General features: G+C 38.6%; 2 protein-coding genes and 1 pseudogene across 2 annotated transcripts; 1 reads left to right on the top strand and 2 right to left on the bottom strand.

The window, feature by feature from the left end:
* The first annotated feature begins 978 nt into the window (after nt 1–978).
* LOC137734069 (coronatine-insensitive protein 1-like) lies at nt 979–5,012 on the top strand. The gene is made up of 3 exons (XM_068473333.1): nt 979–2,032; nt 3,122–3,593; nt 3,826–5,012. Exons 1-3 carry the CDS (start codon nt 1,560–1,562, stop codon nt 4,639–4,641), a joined length of 1,761 nt encoding a protein of 586 aa, XP_068329434.1. The 5' UTR covers nt 979–1,559; the 3' UTR covers nt 4,642–5,012.
* On the bottom strand, nt 2,666–2,785 carry LOC137735775 (5S ribosomal RNA; annotated as a pseudogene).
* Nucleotides 5,013–13,510: 8,498 nt separating the features above from the next.
* Nucleotides 13,511–15,758, bottom strand: LOC137735726 (transcription factor DIVARICATA-like). Its single transcript, XM_068475169.1, has 2 exons — nt 14,876–15,758; nt 13,511–14,258 (listed from the first exon to the last, which is right to left on the bottom strand). The coding sequence occupies exons 1-2, from the start codon at nt 15,256–15,258 to the stop codon at nt 13,775–13,777; spliced, it is 867 nt and encodes a 288-aa protein (XP_068331270.1). The 5' UTR covers nt 15,259–15,758; the 3' UTR covers nt 13,511–13,774.
* Between the last annotated feature and the right edge of the window lie 1,752 nt (nt 15,759–17,510).

Below are 17,510 nucleotides of genomic sequence, written 5' to 3'. Positions count from 1 at the left end.
TCTTCATGTCTGATTCATAAAACTTTGTGCTTACAATCAGAATCGTTCATATTATAAAATCACTATGTAAAGATCATCTTTGCGAAAAATGAATTGAAACTAAGGTCATTAAATTGATCAATTGTAGGAAATAGATAAACGATTTTGTAATGCTTTTATCATTTTCGTTCAACTGTCCTTATATAATTCGATGACTAAATGACTTTAGTTTTAATTGATTTTTTGCAGACATAATATTTATAGAGTCATTTATAATATGAACGGTTCTGATCATAAACACAAAATTCTATCCAAAAAAAAGGAAGATTTGTGAGTAGGATATCCTACTGATCCTTTCAGTACTCAAGTATTATTCTTAAGAGTAATTATATACTTATTACATATTTGTTCATCTCTCTAATAGAGGTAGCGCCCACCAGTACATGTGGGTCTTATCTTTATTTGAGAGATGATACAAATATGCGATAAGAGTAGCATAATTGTATTCTTAATTCAAATCTGCATTCATGGATTCGACGGAGTCCCATGATCATAATCACAAGATCAATTTTAAGTTTTAATCATGAATCAGATTAATGAGATTCAGAAGACATTAGAATAAAATTAAGAATGGCACTTTCTATACACATATTTTTACTTTTTATGCATCTTTTAAGTTCGACGGTTGAATCGGTTAAATTGAATTGAAGAGGATATAAAGAATGTATAGAAAGTCTAAAACGAAAGACAAACTAATGTTGGTAATAGTTCGTCCTTCCGCATACATCACAGTTAAACTACTCCTATACAGCATCTGCTGCAGTGACAGAGCAATTGCATCACCACCAACAAATCCCAAACGACCACGCTTTCACTGCGCATTCATCCCACTCCAACTTTCACTGCATAACGACGACGTTTTGCTGTTTCCTACCTTTGTTTTTGTCGTCTTCCCGTTATCTTTTTCCGCCCCCTGCCGCTTTCCTTTTCAATCCCCCCTCCCTTATGTTTTTGTGAGGCGCAGAATTATTCTTAAACACCCCAAATTACTGAAAGTCCGATCCAATCGCCGCCGGATTCCTGCCCGGACGATCCCCACCGTACGTTTCAGATCCGTCTTCTCAGACCATGTGCTTCGCGTCCACGCCGACTCCATGCTCCGGCGCTCCTCCACTGGTCGCCCTGCTCCGCCGTCTTCGATCCGATTGGTCTGTTTTCTGCGCGAGTTTCTCGTAGATCGTGCTTTCTAGCTCCTCTCTATTCCCTCTTGTTCCTGCTCGTTTCTTGACACGTTGCGGCGTTTCTCTGAGATTCTGATTTTGTAAACGTCGGTGCTGCGGTGTCGTTTTAGTTCTTTTTTTTGGGATTGGATTTGGAAATATAACTGTTTAGGGTTTGGATTTTGGAAATCCAGTTTCTATTTCTGGAAATATTTGGAGTTGAGGATTCGGAGCTCCGAAAACCCGATCTTGAGTTTAAGAATTCAAATTTTTTCCACTTTTGACTCTAAAACTTTTTGTTAGAAATAGCAGTAGAGTTTTTTGAGTGAGTATTTTCATCGCCGACGTTTCTTTTTAGCGATGGAGGATCGAAGCGTGCGGTGTAGGATTTCCGACGTCGTAATGGACTGCGTGATGCCGTATCTCCACGACCCAAAGGACCGCGACGCCGTGTCGTTGGTGTGCAAGCGGTGGTACGAGCTCGACGCGCTCACGCGGAAGCATGTGACCATCGCGCTCTGCTACACCACGACCCCGGATCGGCTGCGGCAGCGGTTTCAGCACCTGGAGTCGCTGAAGCTGAAGGGGAAGCCGAGGGCGGCGATGTTTAATCTGATTCCCGAGGACTGGGGAGGGTTTGTAACGCCGTGGGTGATCGAGATCGCCAACTCCTTCCACCGCTTGAAGTGTCTGCACTTTCGGCGGATGATTGTTAGTGATTCGGACCTGGAGCTCCTGGCTGAGTCACGTGGGCGCGTGCTTCAGGTGCTTAAGCTCGACAAGTGCTCAGGGTTTACCACCGGTGGGCTTTTGCACATCGGCCGCTCCTGCAGGTAGTAAAGTTCACAACTTTATTTGAAATTTTTTTACTTGCGGTGAATTTTGTTGTGGGTTCAATCAGAAACGTTGGATGCATTCATTGTTTTGGTAAAAATTGAGGGACGAAGTTATATTCTTCCATGCTGCATAGTTTTATTACTCTTTTAAGTTTTTTTTCGAGTATCAATTAATCGGAATAATGCTATGTTTGGACGAGGTACTTTTATAGCCTGACTGCTGCAGTATGGATTACATCGCTGATTAAAAATTTTAGTTGCAGGGATTGCTTATGGCTCATTCATTCTTTCATTATGTATCACAGTTCAGCATGTTGTTTCATTTGTAATTTGTTCGGCGAAAGCTTGGGTTCGGACAGTTCTTAGCACTTCTGGGATCCCCAAAATTTAGAAGTTGCATAAGAAAGGTTCTGCAGGTGCCCAAATATGTCACTTCTGATTTAAGACTGGCCCCAACTTAACTGAAACCTCGGGAGTGATGGTCTTTTGCTCTTGAGGTTTCACATTTGGGGTCCTCGACTCCCCTGTTTATTCCACCCGTAGTACCAAAATGTTACTATCATGGTTATGGACAACAACACAACACAACAACACAACAAAGCCTTTTCCCACTAGGTGGAGTTGGCTGTGGGGATGTAACACGAGGACTTTCTAGGAGGTCACCCATCCTAGTACTACTCTGACCCAAAACTCGCTTAACTTCGGAGTTTTGATGAGATCCGGTGCATGTGAGTTGGTATGATCGCATCCCAGGGATTCGACGTAAGGTAGAAGTGCCGGCTGACGACTACTTGACGCCCTCCCCCTCCTCCTTTATCCGGGCTTGGGACCGGCAATGTAAGATAAACTTACACAAGCGGAGTTTATCATGGTTATGGACAAGGAAGAGAAATTTGCATGCTGCATTTTGTAACTTTCTTGAGGGGCATTCACGTAGTAAACATCGCATGCGCATCCCCGCGAATCCTTGTTCTTTTAGACATGTTAATGCATCTTTTTGCAGTCATTCTCAACTAACTATTTTCTCTGTAACTGTCATCTGGAGAGACGTTATTGACGTTGTTTTTATCATTTATGCTTTCATAGGAATTTGAGAACCTTGTTTTTGGAAGAGAGCTCCATAGTTGAGAAAGATGGCGACTGGCTCCACGCGCTTGCTGTAAACAATACTGTCCTGGAGACTCTGAATTTTTATATGACCGATCTTATCAAAGTCAAATTCGAAGACCTTGAACTCATAGCCAAAAACTGCCGCTCCTTAACCTCTGTGAAAATTAGTGATTGCGAAATCTTGGAACTGGTTGGCTTCTTCCGTCATGCGGCCGTCTTGGAAGAATTTTGTGGGGGTTCCTTCAACGACCAATCCGAGAGGTACTCTGTTGTAACTTTACCCCAAAAACTTTGCCGTCTCGGTCTAACATACATGGGAAAGAATGAAATGCCAATAGTGTTCCCATTTGCAACCCTTCTCAAAAAGCTCGATCTCCTTTATGCATTGCTGGACACTGAGGACCATTGCACATTAATTCAGAGGTGCCCCAACCTGGAAGTTCTGGAGGTAGGATTACAAAACCATTTTGTGTATCTATCTACAATAAGTTTTCTGTGTGAATTTTAGTATAGGTGTGAAACGGTGCCGAATTTATGCCTTTGCTTGTAAATTTTCCATTCTTTGGAAGATTTATTTCACATCTATACATCATCAGGAGTGTCTTGAATGCTTTTGCTTTGAAGTAGGAATCGTATTTGAAACTTGCATATGAACTTTAATTTGTTTCTATTATGTACAGACAAGGAATGTTATTGGAGATAGAGGACTAGAAGTTCTTGCTCGGAGTTGCAAGAGACTAAGGAGGCTCCGAATTGAGCGGGGTGCAGATGAAGGCATGGAGGACGAAGAAGGTGTTGTTTCCCAACGGGGTCTTACGGCCCTGTCGCAGGGATGCCTTGAGCTCGAATACCTGGCTGTTTATGTATCGGACATCACCAATGCATCTCTGGAATACATTGGGACTCACTCCAAAAATCTCTCTGATTTTCGCCTTGTCTTGCTTGACCGAGAAGAGACAATAACAGATTTGCCACTTGACAATGGGGTTCGAGCTCTTTTGAGGGGATGCCATAAGCTTCGAAGGTTTGCTCTGTATCTCCGTCGTGGGGGGTTGACTGACCTCGGACTGAGTTACGTTGGCCGGTACAGTCCGAATGTGAGATGGATGCTTCTGGGTTATGTTGGGGAATCTGATGCAGGGCTTTTGGAGTTCTCAAAGGGTTGCCCTAGCCTGCAAAAATTGGAAATGAGGGGTTGCTGCTTCAGCGAGCGTGCACTCGCTGATGCAGTAATGCAACTGACTTCCCTTAGGTACTTGTGGGTGCAGGGGTACAGAGTATCTGCTACTGGTCGCGACCTTTTGGCAATGGCTCGCCCGTTTTGGAATATAGAGTTGATTCCTCCCAGACGAGTTGGTGTTCCTGATCAGCAGGGGGAGGCGTTAGTGGTCGAGCATCCAGCCCATATACTTGCATACTACTCACTTGCTGGACCGAGAACAGATTTTCCAGATACTGTTATTCCCGTGGATCCGGCATCTTCACTCATCTCCTAGAGCTGTACATACAACCTTTCTTTTTCTTTATTTTTCCCACAAGCAGTCATTTTCTTACCACGCCTTGTTTGTAAATTCATGTTACTTTTTTACTTTTGGTTAAGAGGGTTTCGATTTCAAGTTTCAATTATATTTCTAGACTTTAGTTCTGTAATAAGTTTGAGTTACCCTGTGTAATCTGAAAGCACTTGCACTCTTTGATCCGGAACTTTTTTGGTCGTCTTTTCCGCGAAGTTTGCTTCAATTTCAAGCCAGTAGCGCGACTGGTATATGTTTGCCGAGTGAATCTTACTGGGAAACTATTGTACTTTCTGGAGCAGGGTGTGGGGATGTATCGAGTTTTCAAATAAAATAGGAGAGGGATCTTGGGATAACTAACTCAATTGGATCGGAGTGTCAAATCCGATGGCCTAAGACTTCGTCGAGTTGTTTCCCAATTTGAGTTTTAATACCTTGTGAAGCTGCTGATTGTTACGATCGTTGAACAAATTTGGTTGACGAACTTGGTTTATGTGCCCCTAATGTAGCGGTGGCTTGTCGACCATTTGACACCAAAAGGTTAAAGCCAACAGGGAACAAGCAACCACCGCATATGAAGCTCAGAGCACATCTATTTGTGATCCAGTTCTCATCTTTCTTCGGAGTGTTGGACTTGGAGCAAAACCAGGTGAGGAAGAAACTGCAATGCTGCAACAATCATCTGCAACTCAACTTGTAGCGGGGAAAATTTCCCTATCACAAGTTGATACAACCATATGTGTCTATCTGTCTCATTACTGATCATGTATGTTGAGAAAGATAGATAAATGACTCTCTACAACGGATGATGCCCAAGAGTCGTTAGGTCTGAAGGAACAAAGTTTTGGCCCCATAGGTACAAGTTCTTGTCAAGTTTTAAACTATGGAGTTCAATGTGTGGTATATATTTGCCTTTTAAGTGGCTCAAACTCACCGTTAAATTTTATAAAATTCTTCAACACACATCCGACTGTTAAGTTCAGAAAGAAAAAATGTCAACACATGAATACTAACACGATTATATGACTTTTTCAAGTCTCCATTTAAAAGTGGCAATTAGTGGGTTACTTCCATTGGGATCGAGTCAATTTCCAATTGATAATGGATGAACAACTTCTCATTTTCAATTGAATTTTCCTTAGTACTCTCTTCACCTACTTTCCATTTGTAATATTCTATATCCTAAATTTTTAAATAATTGTGAAATTCTCTCAAAATTTTCTTGACACACTTAAGTGGTGGATTTGTCACATCCCGGCCCGGGGCGGATCACTTCCCGGGCCCGACTCCACTACCGTAGCACGATATTGTCCGCTTTGGGCTTACCATTCCCTCACGGTTTTGTTTTTGGGAACTCACGGGAAACTTCCCAGTGGGTCACCCATCATGGGATTGCTCAAGCCCCCTTCTCGCTTAACTTCGGAGTTCCTATAAAACCCGAAGCCAGTGAGCTCCCAAAAGGCATCGTGCTAGGTAGGGATGGGAATATACATTTAAAGATCACTCCCTGGGCGATGTGGGATGTTACAATCCACCCCCCTTAGGGGCCCGACGTCCTCGTCGGCACACACGCGACCAGGGTTAGGCTCTGATACCAAATTGTCACATCCCGGCCCGGGGTGGATCACTTCCCGGGCCCGACTCCACTACCGTAGCACGATATTGTTCGCTTTGGGCTTACCATTCCCTCACGGTTTTGTTTTTGGGAACTCACGAGCAACTTCCCAGTGGGTCACCCATCATGGGATTGCTCAAGCCCCCTTCTCGCTTAACTTCGGAGTTCCTATAGAACCCGAAGCCAATGAGCTCCCAAAAGGCCTCGTGTTAGGTAGGGATGAGAATATACATTTAAGGATCACTCCCTGGGCGATGTGGCATGTTACAGGATTATCTTGATATATAGTCTTTTTGCTTAACGCACTGCATTTCGAGTTTAAGTCTATCTCCCTCTCCCTAATCGTAAAGTAATATGGTAATAAGTTTGTAATAAAAATAAGGGAAAATTAGAATGCCCTACATTTTTTCTATAGTTGTTAGATTCAACATTCGTCCCTTTTAAAGATTTGATTAAGGTTCTTTGATCAATTGCCACCTCAATAATTTTCTATTTATTTAATTTCCAAGTCATTAATTTAAATGCATTTATATAGAGACATAAGGTAACTTAGTAACTAATTGCCTATAATATAGGAATTTAATTTCGTCAATCCTCTTCTACACATTAAATGACATTTTTTTTAATAAAATAAAATAAAATTTTAATTAACTAATTCCTCATTACCTTATTATCAGTATTTAAAAAAAAAAATTATCTTTCTATTAAAAATGTCTCAATAAAAAATCTTCAATACATATTTTTTTCATGTATAGATATATAAAAAATATACTTAAAACTTATGGCACATTTGAGAACAAAAGTATCGACTTTTGGTACGTTTAGATTTCAAATGTACCGAGAAACCAAATTTACCAAAAATTCAAATGTACCATAAAACCAAATGTACCAATTCTTATGTAACCCTTTTGATACGTTTAGATTTTAAATGGACAGAGAAACCAAATGTACCATAAAACTAAATGTGCCCATTGTCAGGTAACACTTTTGGTACATTTAGATTCCAAATGTACCAAAAGACCAAATGAACAAAAAATCACAAATGTACCACAAAACTAAATGTCTCTATCAGATAACCTTTTTAGTACATTTACATTCCAAATGTACCGAGAAATACAAAAAATCAAATCCACTATAAAACTAAATGTGTCCATATTATAGGTAAATACATGTAACTATATAATCAAACAAATCTTTATTATGTGTTAGGTCTTTTAAACAATAAAATCTGAAATTTTTTTTTATAAATATTCTACTATATTCACACAAAAAAAAAGAGAGTAAATTATAACAAACAATAAAAAATTGCATAGAGATAGATAATAAATGCATAAATATAGGGATAAGAGGAAAAGAAAAAAAATGAAACGTCTAGGAAAAGTTGTGAAAAACTAAAATTTTAAACAAAATTGAATTTATGTGAAAAACTGAAATTAATAACCAAAATTTTAGAAAAATGTTTGATCAAATTTTCAAAAAAAATGTATATTTAGTCTAAAAAAATTAAAAAACGAGATCTTTATATCAAAATGTGCGCTAGGAGAATAGATCCTCTTTGGATCCGAACCATCCAGATTCTGCAAACCTCCTTACCATCACTCACCTACCCTCCCTCTACCCCTCCCCATCCCACCCCAATTCCCACTGCATAATTCACCAAGCTTCAACCCTTCCCATTTTCTTCTTTCTTTTTCTGGGATTCTGCTTCGTCAATCGGCGCCGGGGAAGAAAACAAGGATGTTGACAAAGAGAACGAGTGAGAAAGTTGGAGAGGATAAGTGATCTCAGCCGCATGATTTTACGTGAACGGCTGAGATTATTTGGTCCGCAGAATCCGGATAGTTTGGATCCAAAGAGGATCTGTTCCCGTGCACTAGCGGTCATCAATTTAACATTAAAATGGGAATGTTCTAATATAGACTCGTTTGACTTCATTTGGAACTTTGATAACAGCACAGTACCATAAGTCACTTTAGGTTATAAATTAGGCAAATTGCAATATTAAAATGTATTTATACGTTTATGTTTTGGGTGACTCAGATGCATCCCTTGAATTTCCTAAAATTCTTTCGGGCATGTAGTTATTAAATTCAGCAATATATGTGTAAATATAACATGGTCACCTAATCTTATCCTCTAATTTGAGAAAAGATATTCTGCAGCTTGCCTGAAATGGACAAGCCTTACACTTGAGTTAAGGCAAAGTGGTTTAGTGGCAACTAAATTACAAAAAGTCACATCACATACTTTCTTGAGACGTGTCTTACAAGTAGCACAGTGAGTAGAAACTTACACAAATTTGTTTGCTAATTTGGAGAGCAACTTAGAATGATCGGTTGCATTGCCACAGTTTGTTCTTTATCTAATAATACAATGTCATATATGAGGGAATGATTTTTCCTAGATGATTATCCTAAAATCCATGTGAGGTCGGTGAAACTTTCACAAAGATTAGATCAAAATTGGAATAAAGGGGCCAGAATGCTTTCCTCATGCAAGTTGCAGAAAGATGACTAATCTTAGAAAATAAAAGGTTACTAAAAATGATAATCATATTGCTCATGTTGCTTTGTAACTTTTTAATGCTGAGTGTGTATGGACATGGTTTACAAAATTATTACGTGCAAAAGTGACAATTACGTGCACTAAGTTGTTTCCCCACAATATTACTATACATTTTTGGTAGGTAGAAAAAAAAAACCAACTCAAATAAAACAAACACAGTCGCACCATATTACATAGCATAATTTGTCATTTGCGGAATCAAAAGTCTCATTCTTTGTGTCACATGGTGACTAATAATATATGGTAATTTATTTTTGAATTTGATATTAACGGTTGATTGAACACTAAAAATATTTTCATTTGTTCTCCACCCTTGATATCAAATCTAAGAACAAGTGAACATAAATTTTGTGGCCACTTGGTCACCAAAAGAATATTTCTAGTGGACTCAAACCCATTTCATAAGGCCCTATATAAGTAGTCAAACTATTAGAGTCTAGAGATTTGTTTATCGTGTGGCTCGATGTAAGTAATAGTTAGAGAAGAATCTAATTGTACATTCGAAAATGGCTATTATGCATGGGTGTATATTATACACTGACAACTTTGGCCATTGGATTACTAACTGTTGGATCCTTAGTTGGACACCAACTGCTCCATTCATTCGGTGCATGCTTTACATCGGAACATAGTAGAGTTTTCGTCAAGAGGTTTGGTTACCAGGGTTCGCTATTAACAATACCGAGATGTTTTGAAATTAACCTCTACACCTTATCTATTAAGATATTAGACCTCGTACAGTTTCTCTCGCCTTATGTTGGATTCGAATTGCGTCGGATGAAACCGTGAATGCACTCTGATAAACAAGTACAAAATCGCTAACCACATGAAAAACTTGAAAAGAAACATTAGAGTTGAAGACCAAACAAAACTTAAAAATAAAATCGAAATAGTTATCGAACAAATGCTGTAAAGAGCAAAGCATGATGGTGTCGATTGCTTCAATTTGATAAACAAGTACAGATGCTGTAAATAGTTATCGAACAGCTTCTCTTGCCCAGGAAGTTTGTTTCAATTTCAGGAGTAGCGCGACTGGTATTTGTATGCTGAGTCAATCTTACTGGGAAGCTATTGTACTTTCTGCGGCAGAGTGGGGATGTATCGAGTTTAAAAATGAAGAGTGATCTTGTGATAACCGACTCAATTGGATCGGCGTATCAAATCCGATGGCCTCAGACTTCGTCAATTTGTTTCCCAACTGGAGTTTTAATACCATGTGAAGCTGCAGATTGTTACGATTGCTGAACAAACTTGGTTGACGAGCATGGTTTATGTGCCCCTACTGTAGCGGTGGCTTGTCGACCATTTGACACCAAAAGGTAAAAGCCAACAGGGAACAAGCAACCACTACACATATGAAGCTCAGAACACATCTATTTGTGATCCAGTTCTCATCTTTCCTCATACTGTTGGACTTGGAGCAAAACCAGGTGAGGAAGAAGTAGCAAAATCTATCTTTTAATGGCGAGGTAGTAGGAGGTTGGGCCCTCGCCCCTGGTAAGAAACTTCAATTCTGCAACAATCATCTGCAACTCAACTTGTAGCCAGGAAAAATTCCCTTTCACCAGTTCATCCAGCCATATGTGTCTATCTGTCTCATCACGTAATCGTTCATGTCAAGAAAGATAGATAAATGATTTTCTACAACTGATGACGCCCGAGAATTGTTGGTGTGAAGGAACAAAGTTTTGGCCCCTTAGGTACAAGTTATTGTCAATGTATTATACTATGGAGTTCAACGTGTGGTATATATTTGCCTTTTATGTGGCTCAGACTCACCGTTAAATTTCATGAAATTCTTCAGCACGCATTCAACCGTTAAATTTCAAAAGAAAAAATGTCAACACATTAATACTAACACGATTATTATATGACTTTTTCAAGTCTCCATCTAAAAGGTGGCAATTAGTGGGTGACCTTCCATTGGGATCAAGTCAACTTCCAATTGATAATGGATGAGCAACTTCTCATTTTCAATTGAATTTTCCTTAGTATCCTCTTCTCCTACGTTGCATTTATAATATTTGATATTCTCAACTTTTAAATAATTTCTAAATTCTCAAAATTTTCTTAACACGTGTAGTGATGGATTATTTCTGATGGATAGTTTTTTTGTTTAACGCATTGCATTTTGATTTCAAATTCGTCTCCCTCTCTTTTAACGTAGATTAATATGGCAATATGTTTACAATAAAAATAAATAATTAAATTTCTTGGCACGCAAGATGGTGCTTTGGGGGAATAGATCCTCTCTAGATCCTGCGGACCTCCCTACCATCACTCACCTCCACCTCCCCCTCCCCCTTCCCTCCCACCCCAACTCCCACTGCATGATTCCCCGACCTTCAACCACTCCATTTTCTTCTTCTTTCTTTTTTCTGGAGTTCTTCTTCGTCGATTGCCGCTGGAGAAGAACGCATCAGTTTAACATTAAAATGGGAATGTTCTAATATAGACTTGTTTGACTTCATCTGGAACTTTGATACAGTACAGTACCATAGTGTACCTTAGGTGGTAAATTAGGCAAATTGCCAAAAAAAAAAAAAAAAAAATTCTGGTCAATTTATTGTATATTTATGTTTCGGGTGACTCGGATACATCCCTTGAATTTCCTAAAATTCTTTAGGGCATCTAGTTATTGAATTCAGCAAATATTTGTAAGTATAACATTGTTACTTAATTTTATCCTTTAATTTGAGAAAAGATATTCGACAGTGCTGCCTGACAAGGACAAGTCTCACACCGAATTAATACCGAGTGGGGTTAAGGGTGATTGAATTACAAAAAATCACAACACATATTTTTGTGAGACGTGTCCTACAAATAACACAATGAGTGAAAACTTACACAAATTTATCTGCTAATTCGGAGAGCAACTTAGAATGACCGATTGCTTGCCACAATTTGTTCTCTGTCCAATAACAGAATGTCATATGTGCGATCAACAATCTTTCCTCGAAGATTATCCTAATATCCATGTGAGGTCGGTGAAACTTTCACAAAGATTTGATCAAAATTGGAATAAAGGGGCCAGAATGCTTTCTCATGCAAGTTGCAGAAAGATGACTAATCTTAGCAGATAAAAGGTTATTATTAAAAAGGATAATCATATTTTTCATGTTGCTTTGTAACTTTTAAATGCTGAGTGTGTGTGGTTTACAAAATTAATATGTGCAAAGGTGACAATTACGTGCACTAAAGTTCTTTTCACACAATATAACTCGATCGATACATTTTTGGTAGGTAGAAGAGACCACTCAAATAAAACAAACACAGTCGCACGATATTACACATCATAATTTGTCATTTGCAGAATCAAATGTCTCGTTCTCTGTGTCACATGGTGACTAATAATATATGGTAATTTATTTTTGAATTTGATATTAATGGTTGAGTGAACACTAAAAATACGTTTATTTGTTCTCCATTCTTAATATCACATCTAAAAACAAGTGAACATAAAATTTTGTGATCACTTGGTCACCAAAAGAGTATTTCTAGTGGACTCGAATCCATATTCATCAGGCCCCATCTAAGTAGTTATACTATTAGAGAGTCTAGAGACTTGTTTATCGTGTGGCTCGATATAAGTAATAGTTAGAGAAGAATCTAATTGTACATTCGAAAATGGCTATTATGCATGGGTGTATATTATACACTGACAACTTTGGCCATTGGATTATTAACTGTTGGATCCTTGGCTGGACACCAACTACTCCATTCATCCGGTGCATGCTCACATCAAAACATAGTAGAGCTTTTGTCGAGAGGTTTGGTTTCCAGAGTTCACTATTAACAATACCGAGATGTTTTGAAATCAAACTCTACACCTTATCCATTGAGATATTATATCACATGCAGCTTTTCTCGTCTTATGTTGGATTCAAATTGCATCGGATTTAGCCGTGAACGCACTCTGGTAAACAAGTACAAAATCGCTACCCACGTGAAAAACTAGCAAAGAAACATTGGAGCTTGAAGATCAAACAAAACTAAAAATAAAAACGAAATAGTTATCGATCAATTCCTGTAAAGAGCAAAGCATGACGCTTGGGGTAGACCTAAACAAATGGCACTATGCTGATGCAAAAAGTCTTGTCACCATCAACAGTGGTATTGGCTCCAGCATCGAATGGCAAAAATGCAAATTGGCATTTCTTACGTGGAACGTCCTGCATCCTACGATGGAATGAGGTAGATGGATGCTTATCGAGTGGAATTCAAACTCAGCATCTTAGTGGTGGAGGGCCACTCCGTCAATTTGCCCGGTATTGGATTTTGTTTAAGAAGCAAAACATGGCGGAAAGGTCTTTTTAATGAGAAGAAAAAGGTAAAGCAATATGTTAGATACTGTGGAATTTTCAAAAGAGGTGCAGAGTGAGTCAGCGGCCACATCAGCCAATGACATGGCTCCTTTTCCCTGGCGGTTGCAACATCATTCCCGTGTGATGCAACCATAGAGTGATCTGATCAACCTCAGCCATCCCCAGTGCAAATTCACGAGGAACTTCGGTAAGGTTGTCCGACTATATCATATGTCGGACATTTGTCACGAAAACATGAAATTTTCGTGTTTGAGTCTTGTCTAGATTCACGTCAGTATGCATATATTATTTACGGGGTTTTCTCCGGTGCGGCATAAATCGTGCAGGATGGTCGTGGGATGCAATATATACAAGTTTGTTTTACAACTCAAATAAACCTCCGGACTGGGAAATGTAGACACACTCAAGCCCTGAAGGGAAAGCGCAATTTACAATTAATTTCCTTTTCATAATTCAAGACATTACACTTTGAGGCCTAATGGAATTTCACAATGTTAAAGAACTATGTACGAAAACCAAGTCCTTATTAAGCTAAATCAATCCAACACAAACGCGTAAAAAATAAAACCAACATCGAAATTCTGATGAAGATCGTTTACTAGGCCTTTTTTTATCCATGAATCTGATGTCTCGCGGACTGCCTTAGATATAGCGAATTTTGAGGTGTGGCGTGAGCAGCATAATGAGCGTGGCTGTATAGTTTCTGCAACTGCATTTTAATCCCATCTGCCGGTACATCATATGGAGATGGATTTAAGAGATTGCCATGAGTAGAGCCGAAAACCATGGCGGCTCCTCCATCATCAGCTGCATTCCAGTCAAGTAAAACGTTTGGCGATTCAGTGGACATCTGCTCTGGTGGAGACTGGTCTGAAGGAGACCCGTTAGTTTCCGGTGGAGTATTGCTTGTGAGGTTGACAGTGGTTATGTCATGGATGCTTGGCCGCCTTTTATCTTTCCCGCCTGAATGTTGCCTCATGAAGTATTTCTGAGCATGGCTTGCTACTTGTGTGGGAGTTTTAGTGACCACATAATTCCGAGAGATGTTTCTCCAGTCCCCTTTCCCGTGCTTTAGAAGTCCCAGCAGAAACCGCCTACAATTCATTACCAGCAATCAAGCCAAAAAAAATAGCAAGATCACACAGAGAAATCAAACCTATCCACGTGCAATTTGACTAACATGGTAGTGAGTGCGGAATTGTCTTCTATCATAATTTATTCACCGCCATACTTCAAGTCCAAGGAGAATCAAGAGACGTAAATAAGGCCGAGTGTGGAAGGTAAAACTCGGAGTGCGGAAATTACTCCGGTACACCAAAATTAAGTTGGATATGAAGATTTGAATAGATGACTGCTTTTGAACTAACGTCTAGAACAGAAGCCAGAGTGGTATAAAATTCCATTTGGTTCATAAAAAATAGTTGGAAATTACACGTGTAGGTTAGGTCAGTTGGCTATGGCAGTATATAGCATCCAAATTTAAATTCTTTTCCCGCTGATTAGAGTAAGCTTAGAATATCATCTTGTCATAAAAACTAGTTGGAAATTAAAGAAAACAAAAGTTTCATCCACATAATGATTTCCTAATATTGAACTAGAGCTTTCATGTTAATTTTTCATAAGCTGTTAAATTTCGGAACTACGAAATGTATAACTAGCACAATAGTTGAGGACAATTCTACAAAAAATGGATGGATGGAGATAATTAAACCTGTGCTCTTCGGGTGTCCATGGAATTCCCTTCTTCCTCTCCTGATCAGAACCCCTCGCCGCTGCCGCTGCCGGCCTCTTTCGATTAGCATCGAAATCTCGATCATCCCCCAACTCCAATGTGAAGTACGACTGAGGATACCCTGGAGGAATCGGAAACCTCCCGGATTCTATTTCACAAACATCTTCCTCCAGGTCCTGGTACTGTTTGATCACGTCGATCTCCGTCTTCCCCGGTATCATCTCCGCCACCTTCCGCCACCTGTCCGGCGTTTTCTCATCGAACATCGCCAGGGCTCTCTCAAACATCTTGTTCTCCTCCTTAGTCCACTCTGAGTACCAATCATAATCCGCCATGTTTGAAGCCGGATACAAGGTCTCCATGCTTTTACAAGCCGTAAAAAATATGCAGGAACTGCTTCACTTATTTAGTCGGAAGCTATTGAAGTAAAGCTTAAGAAGGCAATCAATTCAGAATCTTCTACTGGGAATCAAGAATCTCCTTTTTCCTAGATAGCATAGACTAAAGAATCTTGAAAAGAATCCACTTTTTGGGAATCGCGGAGAATCTTGGAAAACCCTGAGAAAATCTGATTTGGTTCGTTGGGTATAATCCTAGAGAGAGAATGGGAAAAACCCAGATGAATTTTTGGGATTTGAACGAAATTAAACTCAAAGGCGAGGGCTTTATAGCAATCTGAAAGCAACCCACATCGTAAAAAGTTGAAATTTTTGGAAATTAACCAGAAAGAAGATGAAAGATGAAGGGTTGAACAGCAAGAAAAAAATACCCAGTTGAGGAAAAAGAAAGATTCTAGGGGGCTGAGAAAAGCGGGAAAAGGATTTACTGGCTTCGTTGCTTTGAAGAGAAGGAAGAGAAAAGGATAAATATATATAGGTGTGTGTGTGTGCATATATATATAGAAAGAAGATGAAAGATGAAGGGTTGAACAGCAAGAAAAAAAATACCCAGTTGAGGAAAAAGAAAGATTCTAGGGGGCTGAGAAAAGCGGGAAAAGGATTTACTAGCTTCGTTGCTTTGAAGAGAAGGAAGAGAAAAGGATAAACATATATAGGCGTGTGTGTGGAGATATATATATATATATATATATATATATATATATATTTCTTTTTCCAGGGGGCTGAGAAAAGCGGGAAAAGGATTTACTGGCTTCGTTGCTTTGAAGAGAAGGAAGAGAAAAGGATAAATATATATAGGCGTGTGTGTGGATATATATATATATATATATATATATAAATTATAGACTGGGAAAGGAGAGTGATATATCAAAGAAATTAATCAGATAATCAGAACCACTTACAGCAAGTGTTGTATTCTGTGACGGCTGTTAAATAAAGAAATTTTTTTAGTGTGCCAGTATACGCTCAATGTTAATATAAGTGGATTGATTTTTGAATTTTTTTTTTTTATTACCGGTGGTACTTGATGCGTCGAGCTGTGTTTTTTCACACAAAAAAAATTTAAGGAAAAAATGCTTCTTATATGGTGGGATTGGACTGTGGGTACCTATCTAGACAGAACTTCCCTCTTTTTGAGAAACTTTGTCTTACCCAAAAAGGAAAATTAGATTGCACAAGTGGGATTTCTTTTCTCCTTTTCTGCCGGGGTATAAATTTCGGATGTTTATGTCCTCAGTCAGTGGTTCATTTTTTTATTTTTATTTTTCTTTTTAAGTGGGATTTCTGTTGTGTTTTGTGGCTTTTATGTGACGAAGAAATTGTAACAGTGATATATCAATTTTAATTCAATTAAAATAATAATTTTTTAACTAAAAATTCATGAGTATTGGTTTCTTTACTTTTCAAAACGTGTATCTATATTATTTTATTTAACTTTGTTAGAACTTTTGTTAAAATGAATCACGTGTGACTCATATGAGGCTGAATCGATGGGCAAATATAGAAAACCAAATAAGAAAAATTGTAGCAATGACCCCTCAACTTTAATCCAACTGAAGTAATGGTCCCTCAACTTTAACACAATTGGAGCAATGGTCCTTCAACATTAATCCCATTGGAGAATGATCATTCCAACATAACTCATTTTGACAGAATTCTAATAGTGTTAATGAAAAGGACTATAGCTACACGTTTTGATGAGTTAATGAACCAATAGTCATGAATTTTTAATTGAGGGACCATTGCTCCAATTGGTTTGAAGTTGACGGACTATTGCTACAATTTTCTCTTTATGTAACAGATTGGAAAACAACATTTCAAAGGTATTATTCATTAATTCATATTTTGTGGGGGTTAAATTAATTATGGATGGGCATCGTTTAGTTTGAGATTGGATTGATTTTATCTTTAAAGTTTAGGAGTGGACATCAAACCGACCGAACTGTTTAAATCGATCAAAACGGTTAGAAGTATTATTCTTTAGTTTATATTTTGGGTGGATTAAATTAGGTACGGATGAGCATCATTCCCTTGCTAGGTGAATCGATATCTTTAAAATAATAAAATTGCCACCAAACTAATTATACTAGGACGGTTTATTTCGGTTTGATTGTATCAAGAATCATGAAAACAATCGAACCAAACCAAAACTCATTTCGACGGTTTGGTTTGGGCCGAAGTCCATTTCTTTTGCATTTTACATCTTTGTTAGCTTA

This window comes from Pyrus communis, chromosome 5, assembly GCF_963583255.1.
Source record: "Pyrus communis chromosome 5, drPyrComm1.1, whole genome shotgun sequence".
NCBI classification, from domain to species: Eukaryota; Viridiplantae; Streptophyta; class Magnoliopsida; order Rosales; family Rosaceae; genus Pyrus; species Pyrus communis.
This window is presented reverse-complemented; position numbering and strand designations above follow the sequence as displayed.

Excerpts from the sequence above, each read along its gene's own strand:
- LOC137734069 (XM_068473333.1), top strand. The coding sequence starts at position 1,560 with ATGGAGGATCGAAGCGTGCGGTGTAGGATTTCCGACGTCGTAATGGAC. Across the intron at positions 2,033-3,121 it reads CACATCGGCCGCTCCTGCAG|GAATTTGAGAACCTTGTTTT; the intron begins GTAGTAAAGTTC and ends ATGCTTTCATAG. Across the intron at positions 3,594-3,825 it reads CCAACCTGGAAGTTCTGGAG|ACAAGGAATGTTATTGGAGA; the intron begins GTAGGATTACAA and ends TATTATGTACAG.
- LOC137735726 (XM_068475169.1), bottom strand. The coding sequence starts at position 15,258 with ATGGAGACCTTGTATCCGGCTTCAAACATGGCGGATTATGATTGGTAC. Across the intron at positions 14,259-14,875 it reads TGGACACCCGAAGAGCACAG|GCGGTTTCTGCTGGGACTTC; the intron begins GTTTAATTATCT and ends AATGAATTGTAG.